The following is a 20,439-nucleotide window of genomic DNA, read 5'->3' as shown; positions in this document are numbered from 1 at the left end:
CTGCGCATGTGCATTTGAGAGGAAGGCGACTGGCTGTGGGTAATGTAGTCTTTTTGGTGTAGTGCTCTCAGACAGCGGATATGTCGGACACGCATGACTTTGACAGGTCGAGAAACGTCTATCTAAATGGACAACCAAAGGTGTTTAAAAATGTTGAAAGTGTCTCAATTAGGTAATTGTCTCTAATTAAGTGGAACAACCCTTCATGAAATCATTGTTTTGTTTTGTTTTGTTTTTAAAGATAGAGCTAACATATAGGCTTTATTTAAAATAAACGCTTTTTGAGTCATAGCCATTGGCACCTGTGGCAGATTGCCATCATTTTGAGATAAGAATATGCAGCATAACCAACTCTTTGTACCAGATACAAATGTTGACAGCTACTTAGACATGTTACAAAATAACAAACATTAGAAATATCTCTTTCACATAGTTTAAACCCCTTTCAACAAAACTTACTGAGTGGTGTGCTAGTCCTGGGATTTATTGGTGTCCTGTCTGAAACACACACAAATACAAAGCCTCAAAAGGAGTCGATGACATTGGACAACTATCATACAAGTAAAGCCATTCAACAATATTTAAACAACTAAATTAAGACAGCTAGGTGGCTAAGAGGTATGTGACTAGTATCTAGCAAAGTTAAAATGTTTCTTTGAAGCTACATATATGGATTTTTTGAGGGCAGAAGAACTCAACAACAAGCTGACAGACATCCAAACCTGACATATTATAACCTATTAAAATGGCAATGGGCAACTGGTTACCCAAAATTGTCAGTTTACATGTCCAAAGAAACAACATTCATTTGGAGTCATGTTTGCCCACCAGACAAACTAAGCACTGAATATTCACTCTCCTTTAAACTATCTCTGGTGTGGTCTCCATCTACTCCTAAGAAAATGTGTGTTACTACTTTCTTTGACTTTCCTCAGTATCGTTACTTTACAGTAAGCTGTTTGGTGCAGGGCAGCACAATGGACAGTTTATGATGGATTTTTTGCTCAGAACATTTGCTGAAATATTGGATGAGAGTTGAACAATAATATACAATACAAACAAACAATTACAAACAATAATAATAAAAAAAATACTCATTGTTAAGTTTGAAAGAAGAAAAAAACAAATAACTTTTAGCAATGGCCATACTTCTGTTACAGGTCGCTCATCCACTTGTCTTCATTTCTAAGCTAACTAAACAGCTTTTAACCTAGCGTTAATTACAAGGACGTCACATTAAAACTGGTTAATTACCTAAGTTAGCGATACTAAGGTAATTCTGATTTGACAGCTACACTTACTACTTAGCTCTAATAGACAGCCTTTTTAGGCTCCAAAATTAGCTACATTTTATTAGCTAGCATATGATTTTCCATTAGCAAATATTATAGCTAACCAAGCTTTAAAACTGCCATTTTAGAGTTGGTTTTAGGCGCAATAATTAGCTACACTGTAATAGCATATGGTTTTCCACGAGCATCTCAACTGCCACATACAAAATGTTAATAATAGGCAAATATCAAAGTCCACTATAGCTAACTAACTAGCTATATAACTAGCATTAATTACCTAAGTTAGCACTCTGATTTGACAGCTTAGCTCACTAGCTAACCCAGCTTTAAACGGCTGTATTAGAGTTGGTTTTAGGCGCAATAATTAGCTACACATTAATAGCTTATGGTTTTCCATGAGCACCCCAAAATGTAAATAGACACACACAATTTTAACATATTTTACACCTCTGTGATATATTATCCGACCCATCATTTTCTTGTTATGTTAAGATGTTACTCACCGACTAACTAGTTGGCTAACTAACCCGTCAATGTGTTGTTTTATTTGTGGCGACGTTGCCGTTCAACCGTTGTTCCCGCTTTCTTCCAGCAGAGGGCGGAACAACCAGCAATTTCACTTTTTTTTAAAATAACCAACATTCAGGAAAAACACACAAACAACCTCAAATAAGATAAACACAACTTTAAAAAAAAATAAATAAAAAAAAAAGTTTTTATTTCAATCGCTTCAACTTGTAATTAACGAGGCTGTTGAACGCCCCTCTGAGGTGTCCACCAGGGCTGCCATGACGTAAACACGATGTGTTGCTCAGCCTCGCTTTGGACCACAGTTGGCAGGGTTGGGTCCGTAATATCTCCGAGATAACGTGAGTTTTATTCGGCTTTGCGACATTATCGGGTCACCTTGGTCGTCCGGCACGGAGCAGCACACAATCTCTGTACGATGTGAACTAAACACTTTAGTCCCTACCGACCTGCGGGGACGCACAGCCGTTGACGCATTCGTTCTCGCGGAGCGCACACACACACAGAGAAAAACACACACGCGCGCACATACAAGCTGCGAATGACCAGGGGAGCCCGCGAGGACGAAACGTAGCCGGGGCCGTCGAAACGTTGTTAGCAACACAGCGAGAGGTTTTCCCCAGGATTTCTTAAAGCTAGTCGGCTCGCTAGCTGACAGCAAACCAGCCATGGACGACAAGTCATTTACTAAGGAGTTGGACGGATGGATTGAACAACTGAACGAGTGCAAACAGCTGTCAGAGAATCAGGTCAAAGTCCTGTGCGAGAAGGTAAGGTTTGCGCAGAGCTGTTAGCCATTAGCTCTCTATCATGCTAGCGCACCGTTATCTGTTACACCTCCTGAACGGGACTAACGTCAGCTAATGCATGTGGCCTTGCTGTGGAGCACACCATTTGGCTGCTGCTGCTGCGGCATGCAGTACATTGCTGTGGGAAACCACTCGTCAAGAAGATGGAGGGGCATGGCTGCAAATATGTTTTCCCTAGCTACGCCCACTCCTGGTGCCTCTTCACCACTGGAGTGCACTGGTACCATAACAGTATGATACTCTGCTGCAGCTTCCACTGAATGTAACAAGGATGAATATTCAGTGTTTGTGTGTTTTCTCTTTAACAAGGCTTGGGGGGGGAAACGTGCCCATTTTGTACTCCTACACTGCACCATACTCTGTGTCTATTAATCAACATCATCATGTGTGTTGTTTTTTTTTTTTTGATTTTCCAATTAAGGCCAAGGAAATCCTGACAAAAGAGTCCAATGTGCAGGAGGTGAGGTGTCCGGTGACGGTCTGTGGAGATGTCCATGGTCAGTTTCACGACCTGATGGAGCTGTTTAAGATTGGGGGGAAGTCTCCAGACACAAACTACCTCTTCATGGGAGACTATGTTGACAGAGGCTACTACTCTGTGGAGACAGTTACTCTCCTGGTTTCCCTTAAGGTAAAATAAAAAAAAACAAATTGCCACTGATGCTGTGATGTATAATATATAAGAAAAAGATAATGTTCATGGCTGAGTTTCTCACGTTTCTCTGTAGGTAAGATTTCGTGAACGAATCACAATTCTCAGAGGGAACCACGAGAGCAGACAGATCACACAGGTGTACGGCTTCTACGACGAGTGCTTAAGGAAATATGGAAATGCCAATGTTTGGAAGTACTTCACAGATCTGTTTGACTATCTGCCCCTCACCGCACTGGTAGATAACCAGGTAAGGTTGCGTATGCAGATGTGGCACGGGACGTTAAAGATATAGGTAGTCTGTCATTTAATTTCTCTTTTTTTCTGTAAGATTTTCTGCCTCCATGGAGGATTGTCCCCTTCAATAGACACACTGGAACACATCAGAGCGCTGGATCGCCTGCAGGAGGTTCCTCATGAGGTAAATTCAGTCAATTTGTTGTTTTTTAGGAGGACTTTTTAACACTAACTAACTAACTACAGGTGAAAAATAGCATCATGCTTAATTCTGGTATTTTTTCTCATGCATTATCAAGTGCTTTATTAAATTGCACTGTCCCTTCATAAATAAACTGAACTGAACTAAGTTTAAATTTGACAGTAGAGCAACTTCTCTTTCAGGACCTTCGAGGTGATTACATTATTCTGTCATTTACTTTAATAACATATGGATGTTTAAATATAAGAGGATAATCGTGCATGTAGCTGCAAGGATGCTCCAAACAATTTTACAATATTAAACATAATCTGCTGAACATGTACATTTATCATCAAGTTTCATAGCTGAAACAATAAGTTGATGAATCATTTAGTCTATACAAAGAAAATAAATAAGCGTCAATAATAATAATTGAGCACATTGATCATATAAGATGGGCTTTTAGCGAAAACGCCAAAAATGAACTGGTTCTAGCTTTTCAAATGTGAATATTATAATAATATCTGTTTTTCTTTGTGTTCAATGATACTGAACTATTGAATATGTCAACTTGAGCATTAGAAAATGACATTTTTCACAATTTCATGACATTTCATAGATCAAGAATTAAATTCAGAAAATAATCAACAGATTGATTATTGCAGTCCTATTAAAGTCTTACAATAACTTTACGGTATCCTAAAGCTGTAGCTCTGCATGTTGTATAGATTTTGTGTTTGTATGTCCAACAGATGAAACAACACCGATGTTTCCTCCATGTTTTAGGGTCCAATGTGTGACTTGTTATGGTCAGACCCAGATGATCGCGGCGGCTGGGGAATCTCACCCCGTGGTGCTGGTTACACCTTCGGGCAGGACATCTCCGAGACTTTCAACCACGCAAACGGCTTAACTTTGGTTTCAAGAGCCCACCAGCTGGTGATGGAGGTACTTTAACCTTGTTTATCCACTCACACTTGTTCTGTTGTTTCCTTGGAGACACTGCAGATGCAGCTTTGACATTACATGTTGTGATTTTATAATAATTTAATGTCCTGATCTAGGGTTACAATTGGTGCCACGACCGCAATGTAGTGACGATCTTCAGTGCACCAAACTATTGTTATCGGTGTGGCAACCAGGCAGCAATCATGGAACTTGATGACACATTGAAATACTCCTTGTAAGTAAAGTTTAAAGATCTATTTTTTGTGTGGACCTTTGGCTCTGTCTGTGAATAATTTTCAAAATGTAAATGATGAGGAGTCCTGCCCTTTTGTTTACTCTAGCCTACAGTTTGACCCTGCACCACGCAGAGGAGAGCCCCACGTGACGAGGCGTACACCAGATTATTTCCTGTAAAGATCACTGGTGAGGCTACACAGTGGCTTGAGAAAAGAAGTATTCATAACCCCATGGACCAAAAAAAATGTGTGCCATAATCACAGTGAAATAGAAACTATCACATCACAGCTAAAGACCACCGTCCTTTCAACTTTATCCTCTCTGTGCATGATGTTTTTATTGCTAGAAATGATTGCTACTATGAACAATACTGTCACAATACCTGCTGGTTTGTCAGGAAACATGAATAAAATAATGCTGAGAAACTAAATGTAAGTAATCTTTGTGTCAGGCTGTTCATGATGACCAGAGTGTGTTACCATATACAGTATGTAAGCTGCATCTTTCACTTGGCATGGCCTCAAATCAAAAGTTGCAGTAACTCTAATGTGAACTCTTTTTTTTTTTTCCTTTTTTGTAATGAAGCGCAGCAGTTTATTTTGTGAAGTGAGATGATAGGGTTAGATGTCGGATATGAATCTGTTCTCTTTGCACTTTTGTATTTGATTTTTATCACATGGCACTGACAGACTGTGTTCTTTTTATACCCTGTTACAGTGTAAGTAGCTCTCTCTCTGCTCTGCTGTCTCTTTTGGGAGTTAATGTAATTCATTTAAGTAGGCAATATTGGTACAAATGACATCAATTGTAAAAAGAAAAAAAATTAATATAACTTAATGTTTTGCAGCCACAGCTATAAGAAATAAAGACTGAAGTTTCTTCGTCATTTATTCCCTCCGTCAAGGAGGTTATGTTTTCACCCATGTCTGTTTGTTTTGATTACACAGAAACTACTGAATTGATTTCCATGAAACTTGGATTGAGGATGGGTCTCGGCCCAGATTAGACTTCATTACAATTGGTGTGGAGCCAGATAATGGGATGAAATCCAGGAAAAAAATGTCTCACCTTCTTTAACATTGCAAGAGGGCATTTTTCAACATTTTCCTTAAATTCTCAGGGAATAAAGCATGGATCTCGATGTACTTCAACATCCATGCTTCTGGATCTTGAGATCAGACGTATTAAGGTTAATTCTATCGATGACTGAGTAGAGTTTGATGCAGATAAAGGCTGATGTCTTGGCAGAGGTATGCGCTCTATTGAGTGCCAGTCCAGTTTCCTTTAGGTACAGTTTGTGACTTTCTCCTCTCTCACCGGTCACCACTAGATGGACACAAACACCCAGAAACAGTGCTGATGATCAACTCTGACTGGCCTCGTGTTTTTTTATTCTCATTACAGGCATTATGAGTTTGAAAATGAAAGGAAGCCATAGGGGACTCATTTTGCCTTTAATTGTATTTTGTTCTATGATTGTAAATCAAAGAATGCTTTGTTTGTTTTAAGGGACACTTACTTGTACACCAGGACACCAGTTTTGCCTATCAATATTATACTGGTGCACATGTGGAGATAGAAAGTTTTACCAGTTATTAATGATTTACTGCCTGTAGATCAACGCGGCGAAAATGTCAGAGCATTACCGGAAGTAGTGCGCAGCTCGCGCCTAAAAAATAAAAGCATAATTTCAAGCACCACGTAAAAATGAATTGTTCTCCTCTGATATTTACCCAAATGTTTTACTATTTTAAAGGAAAGTAGAAAAGCATTATGCGTATTCAGCGCTGTTCTCCCGTTTGTTGCCTATCGGTGCGACTCTAATCTTCCCCAGTGGTGGGTGAGTGCTTTGAGGCAGGACTTTTGTTTTGTAGGGGAGCTTCCTGACGCTGGCGGATGATCCTCCGCGTGCTGTGTGGCTGTGCTGACACTGCTGCATGTAATATTAGCTGGCTGCAGCCTTTCAGGGACACCTCTTGCGGACCGCCGGAGACCACAGTGCAGTGAGTAACCTGTCCGTGTCTTTAAAATGGATCCATCGAGACTCAGAGTGGAGCAGCGATCAGTGTGTGTGTGTGTGTGTGTGTGAGGAGAGTGCCATTTAGACGGCTCCTCCTGCAGAGAGCCTGCTGGCTGGATGTGTGGATGTGGCAGGCTGATACTAGTTGAATCTGGGGCGCACAGCTGGACAATTATCGTGCCGGACAGATGTGTCTAATTAGTCGTTTAAAAATGACGATACTTGGGTTTTTATTGTTTGGTGAGGGTCTGATCGCTCTGCTCAGATGCTGAAAACACCTCCAGTCACAGTCCAGATTTGACTGGTCTACGTCGGGTTGAACAATTAACCGTATCCAGTCACAGAGCGTGTTTATCCTGCGACCACTGACAGACAGCAGCTTTTTTTTTTGTCTTATTGACAGGAAATGGAGGTTAAAAGATCTCCAGTTAGATGCTGCTGCATTATATATTCAATATAAATGAGATGGTGGGGAGATGTTGTGAATTTCAGGTTAATGTGTAGCCATGCAGGCCGCCTTTGATTGGCTGGGAGTGAGGGGCAGAAGCAGATGAGGGTTGACAGATCAGAGGCCGTGTCAGTCCAAAGTTCAGTCCTCTGATATCACCTTAGTTTCACACCAAGTTAATGCTATTAATTAACAGGGTTTGATAACAGGACGTGGGCTGCAACCACTGTTCACACCAGCTCCTACAATGATTTGGTGATTTATTGGAGAAGCTCAGAGAAGAAAGGGGGTGTTTTGTTGTCATCTCGTGAGAGCCCCATGGAGTTTAATTCAATTTAAAGAGACAGCACGCCGCCGGCAAATAAGACACTTCTTTTTTTTTCTCTTCTTGTTTTCTTGTCAATCCCGCAGCCATCTTTGGTGCAATTTCAGGTGGAGTTTCATCATACTGCTGCTGCTGCTGCTGCGGGTCCTTGCGTTGACATTGGTGTCTCCCAGTAGTTCATGTGGAGCAAACGGTTAAAAACCAGATCAGACTGGGTTACATGGAGCCACACAGGAGAGAAAGAGCATGCTGCATGCACATCCACAAAGCGGATGTTTTTTAATAGTGCAGGGTCTATTCAGTGCAAGCCAGTCTTATCTGGTTTTTGGGGTTGTGAAATCATATATGCGTAAAGTTTGAATGAACAAGTGGTGGTGATTTATGGATGAGTATTAAACCTAACATTGGATCAGCTTGTGCTTTGCTCACTGTGCCCTGATGCAGTTTTCTATTTAATGGTTGAAAATAATAAATACTTTGTTCAGCTTTGTTCACACGCTGCTGTTCAGCCACCGTTTGGGGGTTGGTGTGTGCCCATAATGGGGCCTTGCTGTTTAGTGCCTCACAACCCTTGGGTCAGGTCAGCCATCACCATGGAAACTATATGCTGAATAAGCAGCATGGCAGTCCAGAAAAGGGGGGGGGCTTTATTTTCAGGAGCCCTCCTCCTGCGACTTGTGTGTGCAAAAGGCAACAAGAAGTGAAGGGCTGTAAGTCCCGGGGTGAGGGCTGGAGCTGGGCCCAGGAATCCTGCAACACTATCAGTCGGTATCAACCCAGTGAAATGCAGCCATGTGAAACACAATCTAGAGCAGTGGTTTTCAAACTTTTTTGGAGCACCAAAGGGACAGCCAAAATCTCCAGACATACTTGTAGTCATATCCTTGCAAAATAGCCTCCATAACATGTGTTATCCAACCACTCTGTAGATGTTTATTTTTATCTACTAGTACCAAAAATGGACAAACTATGAATGAACTATTGACAAAATGATTCAAGAATTCATTTGAAACATTATAAATGACATAAAAACAGCAACAAACGCATTTAAACCAGTCATCACAAAATTAAAAATGAGGTGATCTGCTCTGCAGATGAAAGCGATCCATTTCCTCCTTGTTATCCTCCTTCACACTGGCTGTCAATCAGGGCCTCTGATGTGTCACACTCTAATAATTCCCACCATCCGACGAGTGAGTGAAAGGTGAAACACTGGGGTTCCTTGGAAGGTTTTTAAATAATTTTTCAGGGTATAGAACTATGCCTCTGTAATATATCAATCAAAAACAAATCTATTACTTCTTGTATAGTTGTATAATGCAATAATAATGTATGGTTGTATCAGAATCCTGCCTCTAGATAACTAACACTCAGATATTAATGCTCCTGTACAGCTTGAATTTAGCAGTGCTGTTCCTGTTTCCATTTATTTGCTGCAGAATAAGGCGACTGAAAGTCCCTGAACCTTAAAGCATCTTTCCTACATACTCTTGTGCACTGATAAACACCTGATGTGATTTTTGTAACACTTTTCTTTCCCCAGATAAACATGGCAGCAGAGCTATCCACTTCCATAAACATCAAGGAGCCCCGGTGGGACCAGAGCACATTCGTAGGTCGGGCTAAACATTTCTTCACCGTCACAGACCCCAGGAACATCCTCCTCACCGACGAACAACTAGATCATGCACACAAAATCATCACCGACTACAGGTAAACCAGAAGCAGTTCACCGGTAACAGAATTTACATTCAGTACTCTTATGAGTTTGTTTGAATGCTACTTTTGCTTTCTCTTAGACAAGGCGTAGTCTCTCCTGGACTGACAGAAGATGAACTGTGGAAAGCCAAGTATGTCTTTGACTCTGCTTTCCATCCCGACACCGGTGAGAAGATGATCCTGATTGGCCGCATGTCAGCGCAGGTCCCAATGAACATGACGATCACTGGATGCATGATGTCATTTTACAAGTAAGACCTTGAAGGTTTTATTACCAGATCGAGACTATAGATTGAACTCCATGCGCTTCTACTGCTGCTGAAACTATTATCATTACAGGCGTTTTTCACAGAAGACGTTTCACAGTTGGAAAAACAAAGGTGCTGCTTCTGTTTCAGGGTCCTCAGTCTCTGTCACACTTAACTGGGACACTTGAATTCAATGAAAAGTAGAGCTGTCACTAATAACTTAACCAATTTTTTTTATTTTTTTTATTTCTACACACATAAGATTTGATAAAATCAGATGATTAACAAAATAACAGAGGTCAAGGAGAGGTCATCAAGCTGATACAACGGACCCCCTCCTCCATCACAGAAACAAACAAAAAAAAGAAAAAAGAATAGAAATGTATATAACATAATTTGGAAAAATGCACCAAATAACAAAACACACAATAATAAAGGTAATAAAATAGACTTTTGCATTTTTATGTATTACTAAAGGACATCTGGAAAGGAAACTATTTGTTTCAGCCTAGCAACCCATATTTTTAATAATTTAAAAGAGACTTATTATGCTTTTTTATTTTTATCCTTTCCTTCAGTGTTGTATTGGTTATTGTGCATATAAAAGATCTTAAAAGTTAAAAAGGTCAAAAGTCCGCACCAACGGAAGCTCCTCTCTCCGACAGAAAACACTGCTCCTGAAACGCCTCGTCATTAGTCTCACCTTTAATTCCGTGACTTTGTGACATCACACTACGTCATCATGTCAACATTTGCATAATGCATGCCTAGCAGCTCGTTTGTCATGTAAGAATTCATTTAGCAAAGCTGCTCTGTTGCTGTCAGCGGTGCTGGCTCAGGCGTGAGTGAGCTGACCAATCAGAGCAGACTGGGTATTCAGGAGAGGGGGGTCCTTAAAGAGACAGGAGCTAAAACAGAGCGTTCCAGACAGAGGGGGGAGTACAGAGCTGCAGCACAGGACAGTACGAGAAAATTGATTGTTTTTTTAGCATTAATGCATTTAAACCTATTTTAGTGGTAACCTAAAATAAAATGTTGAATCTGAAAATGAGCATATGTCTCATTTAAACTCTTAATTGTAAAGCTGATAAAATAGTCTTTTCTTCTGTGGAACCTCTGCATGTCCATTCTTATCGCGCCTTTGTTTGCAATCTTGTAGAACGACTCCAGCCGTTTTGTTCTGGCAGTGGATCAATCAGTCCTTCAATGCAATAGTCAACTACACCAACAGGAGTGGCGATGCTCCAATCACAGTCAGGTAAGACACACCTTGGCACAGACACAGGCTCATATTATTAACCCTTTAATTCAGGGACACCTCTTACCCCTTTTAATTCGGTGCCTCTTTTGTTTGCAGTCAGCTTGGCACAGCTTATGTGTCTGCCACCACAGGGGCAGTTGCCACCGCTCTAGGACTAAATGCACTAACAAAGGTATCGGTTCATCTAACCCCATTCTACATCTCATTTTACTGTATCGACCTCATCCTCATGGGGGTGCTGACATGAAGTTAGCCATGCACAAATGGTCTCTTTGTGACAGAAGAGCTGTATTATGTACAGGGCCATGCCCTGGTATCAGCATGTTGTCCTGCCAGGTATAATAAAGACTTTGTGTTAAACGTCCTGATGTATGGTAGAAAAGCCTTCTTTTATCTGAAATATAAGCTGCAGTAACCTCAGACCTCCACTAGTCTGAGAGGTCACATTGGCTGTGTTGTCAGGGTACAGCAAAGCCAAGTGATTAATTTCTTCCCTCCTGTTTTTATGGCTCCTCTCTCCTGCTGTAGCACATCTCCCCCCTGATTGGACGGTTTGTTCCTTTTGCTGCTGTAGCTGCTGCTAACTGTATCAACATCCCGCTGATGAGACAAAGGTAAGGCGGCACTCAAAGTACATCATTGTTTTTAAGCATTTTGACAATAGACAATGGCTTTGACCTTGAGAAGACTAGACACTCATGGTGAAAATGTCCCTAGAAACACAGACTTTCAGAAGGGGCACTTCACCCAAAAATGAAAAATATGTGTTTTTCCTCTTAGCAGTAGTGCTATTTAGCCAACAAGATTGTTTTGATAAGAGGCTAGCTAATGGCTTGGCCACACAACAGGGGGTCATACATTACAAGATCACACACACAAGATGTGACACGGGTATGAAGCAGTCCAAGTTGTTTGTGCGCTGATTTGCAGCGGAAAAAATGAGGAAGAAAAAAGAGAAGAACATGGGTGAGAGACACAACGAGGTCTGTGAATTATCCTGAGTAACAGGGTCATGATTTCAGGAAAGACATTTCTGTTGAGTTTTTCGATGTATTTTTTGGCGTTTTGAGCACATCATGCCGACTGTCATCTAGTTCCATTATATTCCAGAGAAGGCAAACATCTCTACCGCTGATATCTCAAACTCAGCAATTTACGCAAAACAATCCAGGTAGATAAATAGCACTACAGGTCAGAGGAAAAATGTGTATTTTTGATTTTGGAGTGAACTGTCCCTTTTAAGGTCATTCCTCAGGTCAGTTAGTTTCCTCTGATTTAATTTAGTTTTGCCTTCCTGTCTTCAGAGAACTTCAGCATGGCATTCCCATAACAGACGAGAATGACAACCGGTTAGGAGAGTCGACAAAAGCTGCACAGCAGGCCATCTTTCAGGTTGTCGTCTCCAGAATCCTCATGGCTTCTCCAGGAATGGGTATGAATGTCTTTGTATCGTCAGTCCAAATCGACACCTGAGGTGAAGTTTGTTAACTTACCAATGGCAGCTCGTGGCGTCATTTAATTAAAAAGAAATCCAAATGCAAGTTTACACCAACTAAATTTTTTACATGTTCTTTTCAGCTATCCCCCCATTTTTAATGAACCATTTGGAGAAGAAGGCCTTTCTGAAGGTAGGCATATTTCTGACTCATCCTTTAAGTACAGTAGAGAGGGCTGCTGCATTTGCTGCAGCGACCTCGATAATTTCAACTTTATCAACACAGATTAAAAATACTGCGAAGGTTTGAGTTAAATGGAGGGAACCTCGTGTCCCACGCTGCGTCTGCCACTCAGTTTTCTTTTAGTAATCACACATCAGACGCATGAAAAGCACTGAGGACATGAGGCCACTCTCGTATGGGAATTCTCCACTGCTTTTGTGCCCCCTCATTCGTTTTTTTCTGCCTGGTCTTTTCAGAAGTTCCCATGGATGAGTGCACCTATTCAAGTCGGCCTGGTGGGATTCTGGTGAGTCGTCAGAGATGGTCCACCTGATAAGCGGCCATGTGGAATTCCTTTGAAAATTCAACCTAGTTTTACACTACATGGATATGAGGTGTCATTAATCCCGACATTTATGTCACTTTAAATGTCGCTGTTCAAGTTATTGTGAAGTATCCTAAGAGGAATGTGTTTGTTAGATGTGTTAGTTCCCTAGATAATATCGTGAAGCTCTCTGAGGCCATCCCACTGTAATTCAGTGCCAGCTTTTGTGTGACTTCAGGGCCTCAGTAATTCAGTTACATTAACAGAAAAGTGCTATTCTTTATGGGCAGAGCTGTCCTGTCATCCTCTGAAAATGATCCACATATCCTCCCTCGTGTTTTGCTGATGCTGAAGTGGATGGCTCCACTTTGCCTCCCGTGACCTCAGAACGACCAAATTAAAATCATGTGTAACATTCCTGCAGGTCAGCAGTGGTTGGAGCAGCACACCCTGCCAGCTAACACACACACACACACACACACACACACACACACACACACACACACACACACACGAGCAGACCTGTTGTTGAGTGGACGACACGCATATACATACAGTATCATTATAAGATGTACATTTTCCTGCATCAAAGAATATTTGCAGGGTTTGCATCAGTGTAATTATGTTTATTTAATAACATTTGTCAGCTATTTAATTAATGGAATTACATTAACTGACAATCTCAGCATGTCACTAGCCAGGCTAACAGTGTAGCTCTATGGATGGCAGTGTTGGCTTGTCCACCACTCGGTGGTCATTTACATTTGTGTTTAGAAACATTCTCAAGATTGTTTCTTCAAGGCAAGGGTGACATACAGAAGGATCCATCTGACCAATATGTGTTTTAAATATGACATTATGAACCTTCTCTGTGGATGTACAACTACACGTCAATTCACTGGAGCATCACACAGAATTACTTTGACCTCAGCCTGGTGAGTTGTAGGACAGTTCTCTGTGAAAGTCTTGGATCGTTGATAACCCCCTGCTGAGTGTTTCATTATATTTTATGAGCAATATGCACACCTTAGTTGTTACTTGCGGTTTCATTAGTACACACTATCACAGAGCTCTTTCCTGAGCTGATAAAGCAGGTGCACTCTGATGTTGCAACTTTTTGATCTGCTCCAGTCCTGAAGCAGTCAGTATTCAGATGATAATGCCCGTCTGGTGTGTTTGGACACGGCCGGTGTAAACTGTGTTGTGTGGGCCCAACACCAGATGGCATTCATCCAGAGGGTGGCCATGTTGTTGTGCGAGTGCATTAAACAGTAAACTTACTAAGAATTGAATAATTATAAATTATCCCAAGCATCTTTTTCTGCATTATTATTTCTAAAAACAAGAGTTGTCACATCGGTGCATATCGGGCATCATATATGCCGATACCAATATATATGTGATTGGCCAGTATCGGCTGATAATATCGGTATCGGTCTGGCTCTACTCTAAACAAATATGGTGAACATGGTCAAGCACCAACATGCCTAATTACAGCCCAACAGAGCTGCTAGCGTGGTGGAAGACTCCGAGTCAATATGATGACTGATTTTTCAGAAAAATCAGTATCACAACAATAATATCCTTCAATGACTTGGACGAACACAACACCAGTTTTAAAGCACATACACATGAAACAGCTTGCTCTGACCGAACAGTTGAATTTACCCTCTCTCTTGAACATTGGGTGTGTTTAGACAGTCAGCTGACGTCAGAACAGGAAGCTCTGCACCGTCCGTCTGTATGTTTCATAGATCTTCTGTCTCTCTTTTACAGCCTGGTGTTTGCCACGCCACTGTGCTGTGCATTGTTCCCTCAGAAGAGGTGAGTGAAACGTTCAAAGTTGACAATGAGATAGCAGTACCCAGTCAGTCAGAGCCACAGAACCTTGTCTTTTCCTTAGTTGAGTATCTGCAGAGTTTGCACAATTCTCTTCTGCCTGAAAAGTTGCATAATACGCCGCCTACAGTGTATGTGTTTGTCCCATTAACCCCTTCATGTCTCCCATTCCTCCCCCTCTTGCAGCTCTAGGTCAGTCAGCAGCCTGGAGCCGGAGCTGCAGGAGAAAATCCGGGCCAACCACCCCGGTGTGGAGAGGGTCTACTTCAACAAAGGGCTATGAGCGTGCAGCCCCCACATCCAAACACTGCCATAGCACAGCTGCAGGCTCAGTCCTCGCCTCTCTGCCAGCCCTCCTCATTCTGTGTGCCAAAGTTAAGTTTGTGTCTCCTCATATCAACCATTGAAGACGGATATCAGAGGACTCCCTCTCTCAGTCAGTCTCTTTGTAACGAGATGTTTGCTTTTGTCAATGTGATTGTTGATTTTAACGTAACTGCTAGAGAAGATTTTCTCTGACTGGGCCAGATGAAGAGTACAATAGAGGCCAGTGTAAGGATGTTTTAAGTGGACGTTTTATTTCTGTGCAGTATTTTTTTTTTTAAGTTGGTGACTGTCGATCATATATCACCACTGAACTGTTTTCACACTACCTAGGAGGTTGGCAGTCATCTTATTTCTTACCTGCGTTATAATTGATTCTAATAAGATTTTCACATTGACCTCTGCAGTGCATTTGCCAAATCTTTACTCTGATCTCTGATCTCTTTAGACCTCATCAACGGTTACGACCTCTACTCTTGATTCACTTTAACTCGCTTTGATTCTGTTCATTTTGCCAAATGTGACATCATACTGACATCTAATCACTGATCTGAAAATGATTCTCCAGGGATCCACCCTATAAAATGTGATGCTATGATGGTGGCAACCATTGATGGGCCAACACGGTGCTATTTGATGTCTTACTAACCGGTGTTTACCATACTATTTATTCTGCTTGCCAAACATGCGCGAACAAACCACTCCTCCTTCAACCCATATTTTACAGAAAATACACCCCGAGGCAACTCAGGAGAGCAGAATGGTGGTGAGAAAGTGTTATTAATGATAACTTCACACTGGTTGTCACTTTCTCGAATTTACAGTAGTTAATCCAGGGTTTTGTGATCTCTGCCAAAATTCAACGACTCATTCATGCCTTACACAGACATCTCTGTATCTCTCTTCTGTACCTTAATGTGGCATCCTGAGACGTTCCACACAAAGTGACACATTTTAGATTTACGTGGCAGTTTTATCTTCTTGTTTTTGAGGTTTTATAGTAGATTTATATATATATATAAATATATATATATATTTAAATATATATGTTAGATATAGGTGTCTGTATTGGGAAAAAATGCCCAAAACATTCTCAAGATAGTTTTTTCAAGGCAAGGGTGACATACAGAAGGATCCATCTGACCAATATGTGTTTAAAATATGACATTATGAACCTTCTCTGTGGACTAACTAACAACTACACAATTCACTGTAGCACCACACAGAATTACTTTCAGTTTAAGGACAATTCTCTGTGAAAGTCTTGGATCGTTAATAACCCCCTGCTGAGTGTTTCATTATATTTTATGAGCAATATGCACACCTTAGTTGTTACTTGCGGTTTCATTAGTACACACTATCACAGAGCTCTTTCCTGAGCTGATAAAGCAGGTGCACTCTGATGTTGCAACTTTTTGATCTGCTCCAGTCCTGAAGCAGTCAGTATTCGGATGATAATGCCCGTCTGGTGTGTTTGGACACGGCTGGTGTAAACTGTGTTGTGTGGCCCCAACACCAGATGGCATTCATCCAAAAGGTGGCCCTGTTGTTCTGCGAGTTGATGGCATCTGTGTGCCGCATTTACAGAGACTGTATTTAACTGTGTGAAGCCCAATATGGAATTAGAGAGACTGTACAGCAACATGCCAGATTTTTTAGAATCAGAGACGAGTGAAAAAGATTTACTCAAGTTGTATTTAGCAAATGTAAACTTAAAAAAAGAAAGTATTAACGGGCCAGTGTGTGTTTAATCATTTGGTCCAATAGAGATGTTTACATTCTAAATTTAACTACATCATTAATGCTCGTGAAACTTGATTTGATTTCATTGCATCTTTTTGCTCACCATGGTGTAGTTTCTGTAAGGTGTTTAATGTTTAATATACTGTAAATCTACTTACATATATTGCTGTATAAGTAACTTTATTTTAGATTGTCGGAGAGATTTGTTGGAGTTGGAGCCGTTCCCTAGCTGGTCTGAAGTGAAGTTGTTCTTCTAGTGTTCGAGGTAACTGAATGTAGCATTTTCCACTTACAGCTGTTTGCGGTATGTTAGTCCAGAAAAGCACAATGTTGTATTCAAATGCTGCACAGTTTTTTTTGAACTTGTCAAATCTGTTCAGTTTCCTGTTCATAATGCTTTTCAGTGAGGGAATAAGAAAAGATGAGAAGTACTAAACTTGCCCTTTGGTAGACATTATCTCTGATTATATGTCCCTGAACCTCTGACTGTATCTAATAAGAACTAACAAATTAAATTAACTCCCTAATAAATGAGTTCACAAGTTTCAAATCTACCAAATCAAATGTCACTACAGCCAAAGCGATACAAATCAACTGAAGAGGAATAAGTCATTTAATGTTTGCATTAATTACAATGAATATTTTCTAAAAAAAAAAAAAAGAATACTATGAGCATAAATTGTATTTGATTGTTTTGCAGTACACTGGGGTGATGTGATGTATAGACTAACTGGATGAAATAAAGTTGATGAAATCTTGTGTCTGCTGTTCAGCATGTTTCAGTGCAGCTGATGGCTCCACAGCGCCATCTTCTGGATCAAACCGGACACAGTCGAGTGACGTTACAAAGGCATTTTATTCCAAGGCACATAATGTTCAGAAGAACTATCAAAGACTGCAAACATGGACTTGCTTCATTTGGCTGCACACAGATCTGAAGCCCTATGGACGTCTTTACAAAGCACCGCACAAAAAACAGCAGATTGGCATAATTGCACTCAGCAAGCTGTGATGGCTACAGAACATAATGCATCATGGGAAAGGGGCAGTACTAAGTAAAAGCTCTTTTCATCATGAGAAAGAAATGCCGGAAAAATTCAAAGCGTAGCTGGACTGTAGTGATCGTCTCCTGATTTGACACAGCAGACAGTTATGCAAAAAAATCTTTGTAATAATTTTACAGGAGAGAAAGTAAAGCATCGACAGTTTAACATGAGCTGTCCACAATTGCAGGATGTAATTAATGACATCTATGTTTTGCAAGTTACACAATTTGATCTCAATGAAATAACCTACTTAATTCATCAGCATCATCACAACTGTGGGGACACAGCTGTTGATCCTGCTGTGTTACCTGCTCCCCGGGGTTTAAAGATGTTTCTTTGATCAAGTGCAACAGTGTGAGGCATATGAAAAAGCAGAGAAATTGACAAAGTTGTATCACTGAATGAAATTCTGATAAGCGGTAACAACATCTTGCATGGTGCAATGACAGAGACACAAACACAAATGCCTTTACAGTTTGGCCTTTTCATAGATTGCATCACAGCACAATACCTTCTTCTCTGGATGACAGACAAGGTCATCCATGTAACAGCTTCTGATTATATTTAACAGCGAGTAATGTTCACATTCATTGACCGACTTGTACGATGAACCAAAGATGCGGAGGGTCTACAGTCTATGGTTGGCGTCTCCTTTCACAATCGACCTTCTTCAGGTCTCTGCTTTGAGTCGTTGACCTTCTCTGTGTTCACACTTGGTGCGCATGAAGTCCAAGGTAACGTTTGTACAGTGCTATCTTTGGAATGTGTTGGACTATGCCAAGGTGGCATTTCAATTGGCACTTATGTAACACCGACATTTACAACTCTCTCCATTAGAGCTCTGCACAAAAATCAGTTTGCCACTAGTTCAAAGACTTGAGTGAGAAAGTTTTTACGCCTCACCTTGCTCAGTAATTTGGATTTCGATTTAACAACTTCATTTTTCACATTAGATATAATCAAAAACAAGATAAATAAGGGTAATATAAATACTCTGGAATATAATTATATAACAGTGTTAATAGAATTTTCCATTTCAGGAAAATTGGTTAAAATATAACTCTGTAGTGTCCACTTTTATGAGGGGCAACACTGTTAAAATGTCTTTGGATAGATGTTAAAGATTGTACTGGCAAATGACCACAGTGGCAGAGATCTGATCATCACTCTGCTTCCTGGATGTGGACACCTGCTTCAAGGCTCTGAAGAGGCCTCATGCCCCTGCACACAGAGGATCACAGGGTCAGCCAAAGAGTGTGCCCAAGGGCAGTGACCTCAACAAAAGATAGTCTGTAACTGAAAAGAGAGGAAATCATCCCAGCGTGCTCTCAAGTGCATGTGATCAGCTGGCTGAGCTAAAAGAAAACAAGGGCCATGTGAGCTTTCTTCAAGTCAACAGTGCTGCCCTGAGGCACCTACAGCAGATGGACGGGCCATTACTCAAAGGGTTAACCTTTCAGCTTAGCACGCCCCAGCCTTCAATAAACGCAGTTACTGTCTACTTCAGTATACAAAAGTCATTGCTGGCCCACGTGAGCCTTACGTATTCAGCAAAACTCCTCTTCACACATCGACTCCCCCACCAGCAGCGAGTGTTTGTCGGGCTCACTTAACACCAAGCTGTTGAGCGAGTGCTTGTCGGAGCGCAGGGAGTTGATTGAGGCACGGCTGTAGTTGACAATACGGTCCAGGAGGCTGAGTTTAGGGGAGGGACGACGCATCTCGCCCATGCCGATGTGGACGCTGACATCGGAGAGGCTGCCCTGCCGCCTGTTGTTACCCAGTCTGGCCTCCAACTTCTCAGCAGTGGGCTTTGTGTAACTAAACAAAGACACAGGATGACAGAGAGAGATTTTAGGCGAATATACTTAAAAGGGAGAAAAACAAAGCACACAGATGAAAAGGCCTCAACAAAACATCAAATATCTCATTACCATTTGAGTAGAAGGGAGGACAGAACCACAGAGACAGAGGACAGCGCCATAGCAGCAGAGCCCATCCACGGCTGTAACACCAGACCCACGGGAAGGAATACACCTGTGGACACACACGCCTCATATTACTACTGTGCTTAAGATTACTGTAATGATCACTGTCAATGTGGCGACATCATTTAAATAAACCTTCTGCAGACACCTACCAGCAGCTATAGGAATGCCAACCAGGTTGTAGATGAGCGCAAATACAAAGTTGATCCTGATCCTCTTGACCGTCTTTTTAGAGAGGTCTATGCTGCCGACCACATCCAGGAGGTCATTCTGCAGACACAAGAAAAAAAAAGGTCAGTGAAAGAAATGAAAAAATATCAGATCATTTTGCGAAAAAAACATTAAAACCGCGTTCCAAGCAGAAAGTTAACATTTGAGAGAATAAGGCAAAAGCATTATTCAGGTTTTATAGGCCAACATTTGAGAGACTTATTTTCAATCTAGACACATTATTCTGACACTAAATACAAACAAGTATTATCAATATAAAGACTGTCATGTGTTTCACATTGCTAATTTTTTGACAACTCAAATGAAACAACAACAACAAAGTAAATATAAAGTGCAGTGACTACGCATAATAATTCCAGAGTCCATTGTTGGTTTTTCTG

The 20,439-nt window shown here is 41.0% G+C and overlaps 3 protein-coding genes across 3 annotated transcripts in view; 2 read left to right on the top strand and 1 right to left on the bottom strand.

Moving 5' to 3' along the window:
* The first annotated feature begins 2,079 nt into the window (after nt 1-2,079).
* Nucleotides 2,080-5,301, top strand: LOC141013455 (serine/threonine-protein phosphatase 2A catalytic subunit alpha isoform-like). The gene is made up of 7 exons (XM_073487196.1): nt 2,080-2,590; nt 3,051-3,260; nt 3,358-3,531; nt 3,613-3,702; nt 4,486-4,647; nt 4,764-4,882; nt 4,989-5,301. The coding sequence occupies exons 1-7, from the start codon at nt 2,489-2,491 to the stop codon at nt 5,059-5,061; spliced, it is 930 nt and encodes a 309-aa protein (XP_073343297.1). The 5' UTR covers nt 2,080-2,488; the 3' UTR covers nt 5,062-5,301.
* A 1,508-nt stretch (nt 5,302-6,809) lies between these two features.
* sfxn1 (sideroflexin 1) lies at nt 6,810-17,553 on the top strand. The gene is made up of 11 exons (XM_073487288.1): nt 6,810-6,887; nt 9,221-9,390; nt 9,477-9,647; nt 10,804-10,902; nt 11,002-11,077; nt 11,434-11,519; nt 12,210-12,337; nt 12,484-12,533; nt 12,821-12,870; nt 14,665-14,712; nt 14,914-17,553. Exons 2-11 carry the CDS (start codon nt 9,227-9,229, stop codon nt 15,008-15,010), a joined length of 969 nt encoding a protein of 322 aa, XP_073343389.1. The 5' UTR covers nt 6,810-6,887; nt 9,221-9,226; the 3' UTR covers nt 15,011-17,553.
* Nucleotides 17,554-17,631: 78 nt separating this feature from the next.
* The window catches only part of atp7a (ATPase copper transporting alpha), an 18,399-nt gene continuing 15,591 nt past the window's right edge, over nt 17,632-20,439 (bottom strand). Inside the window, exons 21-23 of the mRNA XM_073487287.1 lie at nt 19,981-20,098; nt 19,775-19,877; nt 17,632-19,661 (exon numbers count right to left, since the gene is read on the bottom strand). Of these exons, the coding sequence (XP_073343388.1) occupies nt 19,388-19,661; nt 19,775-19,877; nt 19,981-20,098 (495 nt within the window). The 3' untranslated portion in view covers nt 17,632-19,387. The remainder of the gene's footprint in view (nt 19,662-19,774; nt 19,878-19,980; nt 20,099-20,439) is intronic.

Source organism: Pagrus major, chromosome 18 (genome assembly GCF_040436345.1).
Source record: "Pagrus major chromosome 18, Pma_NU_1.0".
Taxonomy (NCBI): Eukaryota; Metazoa; Chordata; class Actinopteri; order Spariformes; family Sparidae; genus Pagrus; species Pagrus major.
Note: the sequence above shows the minus strand (reverse complement) of the source record. Positions and strands in the feature narration are given on the sequence as shown.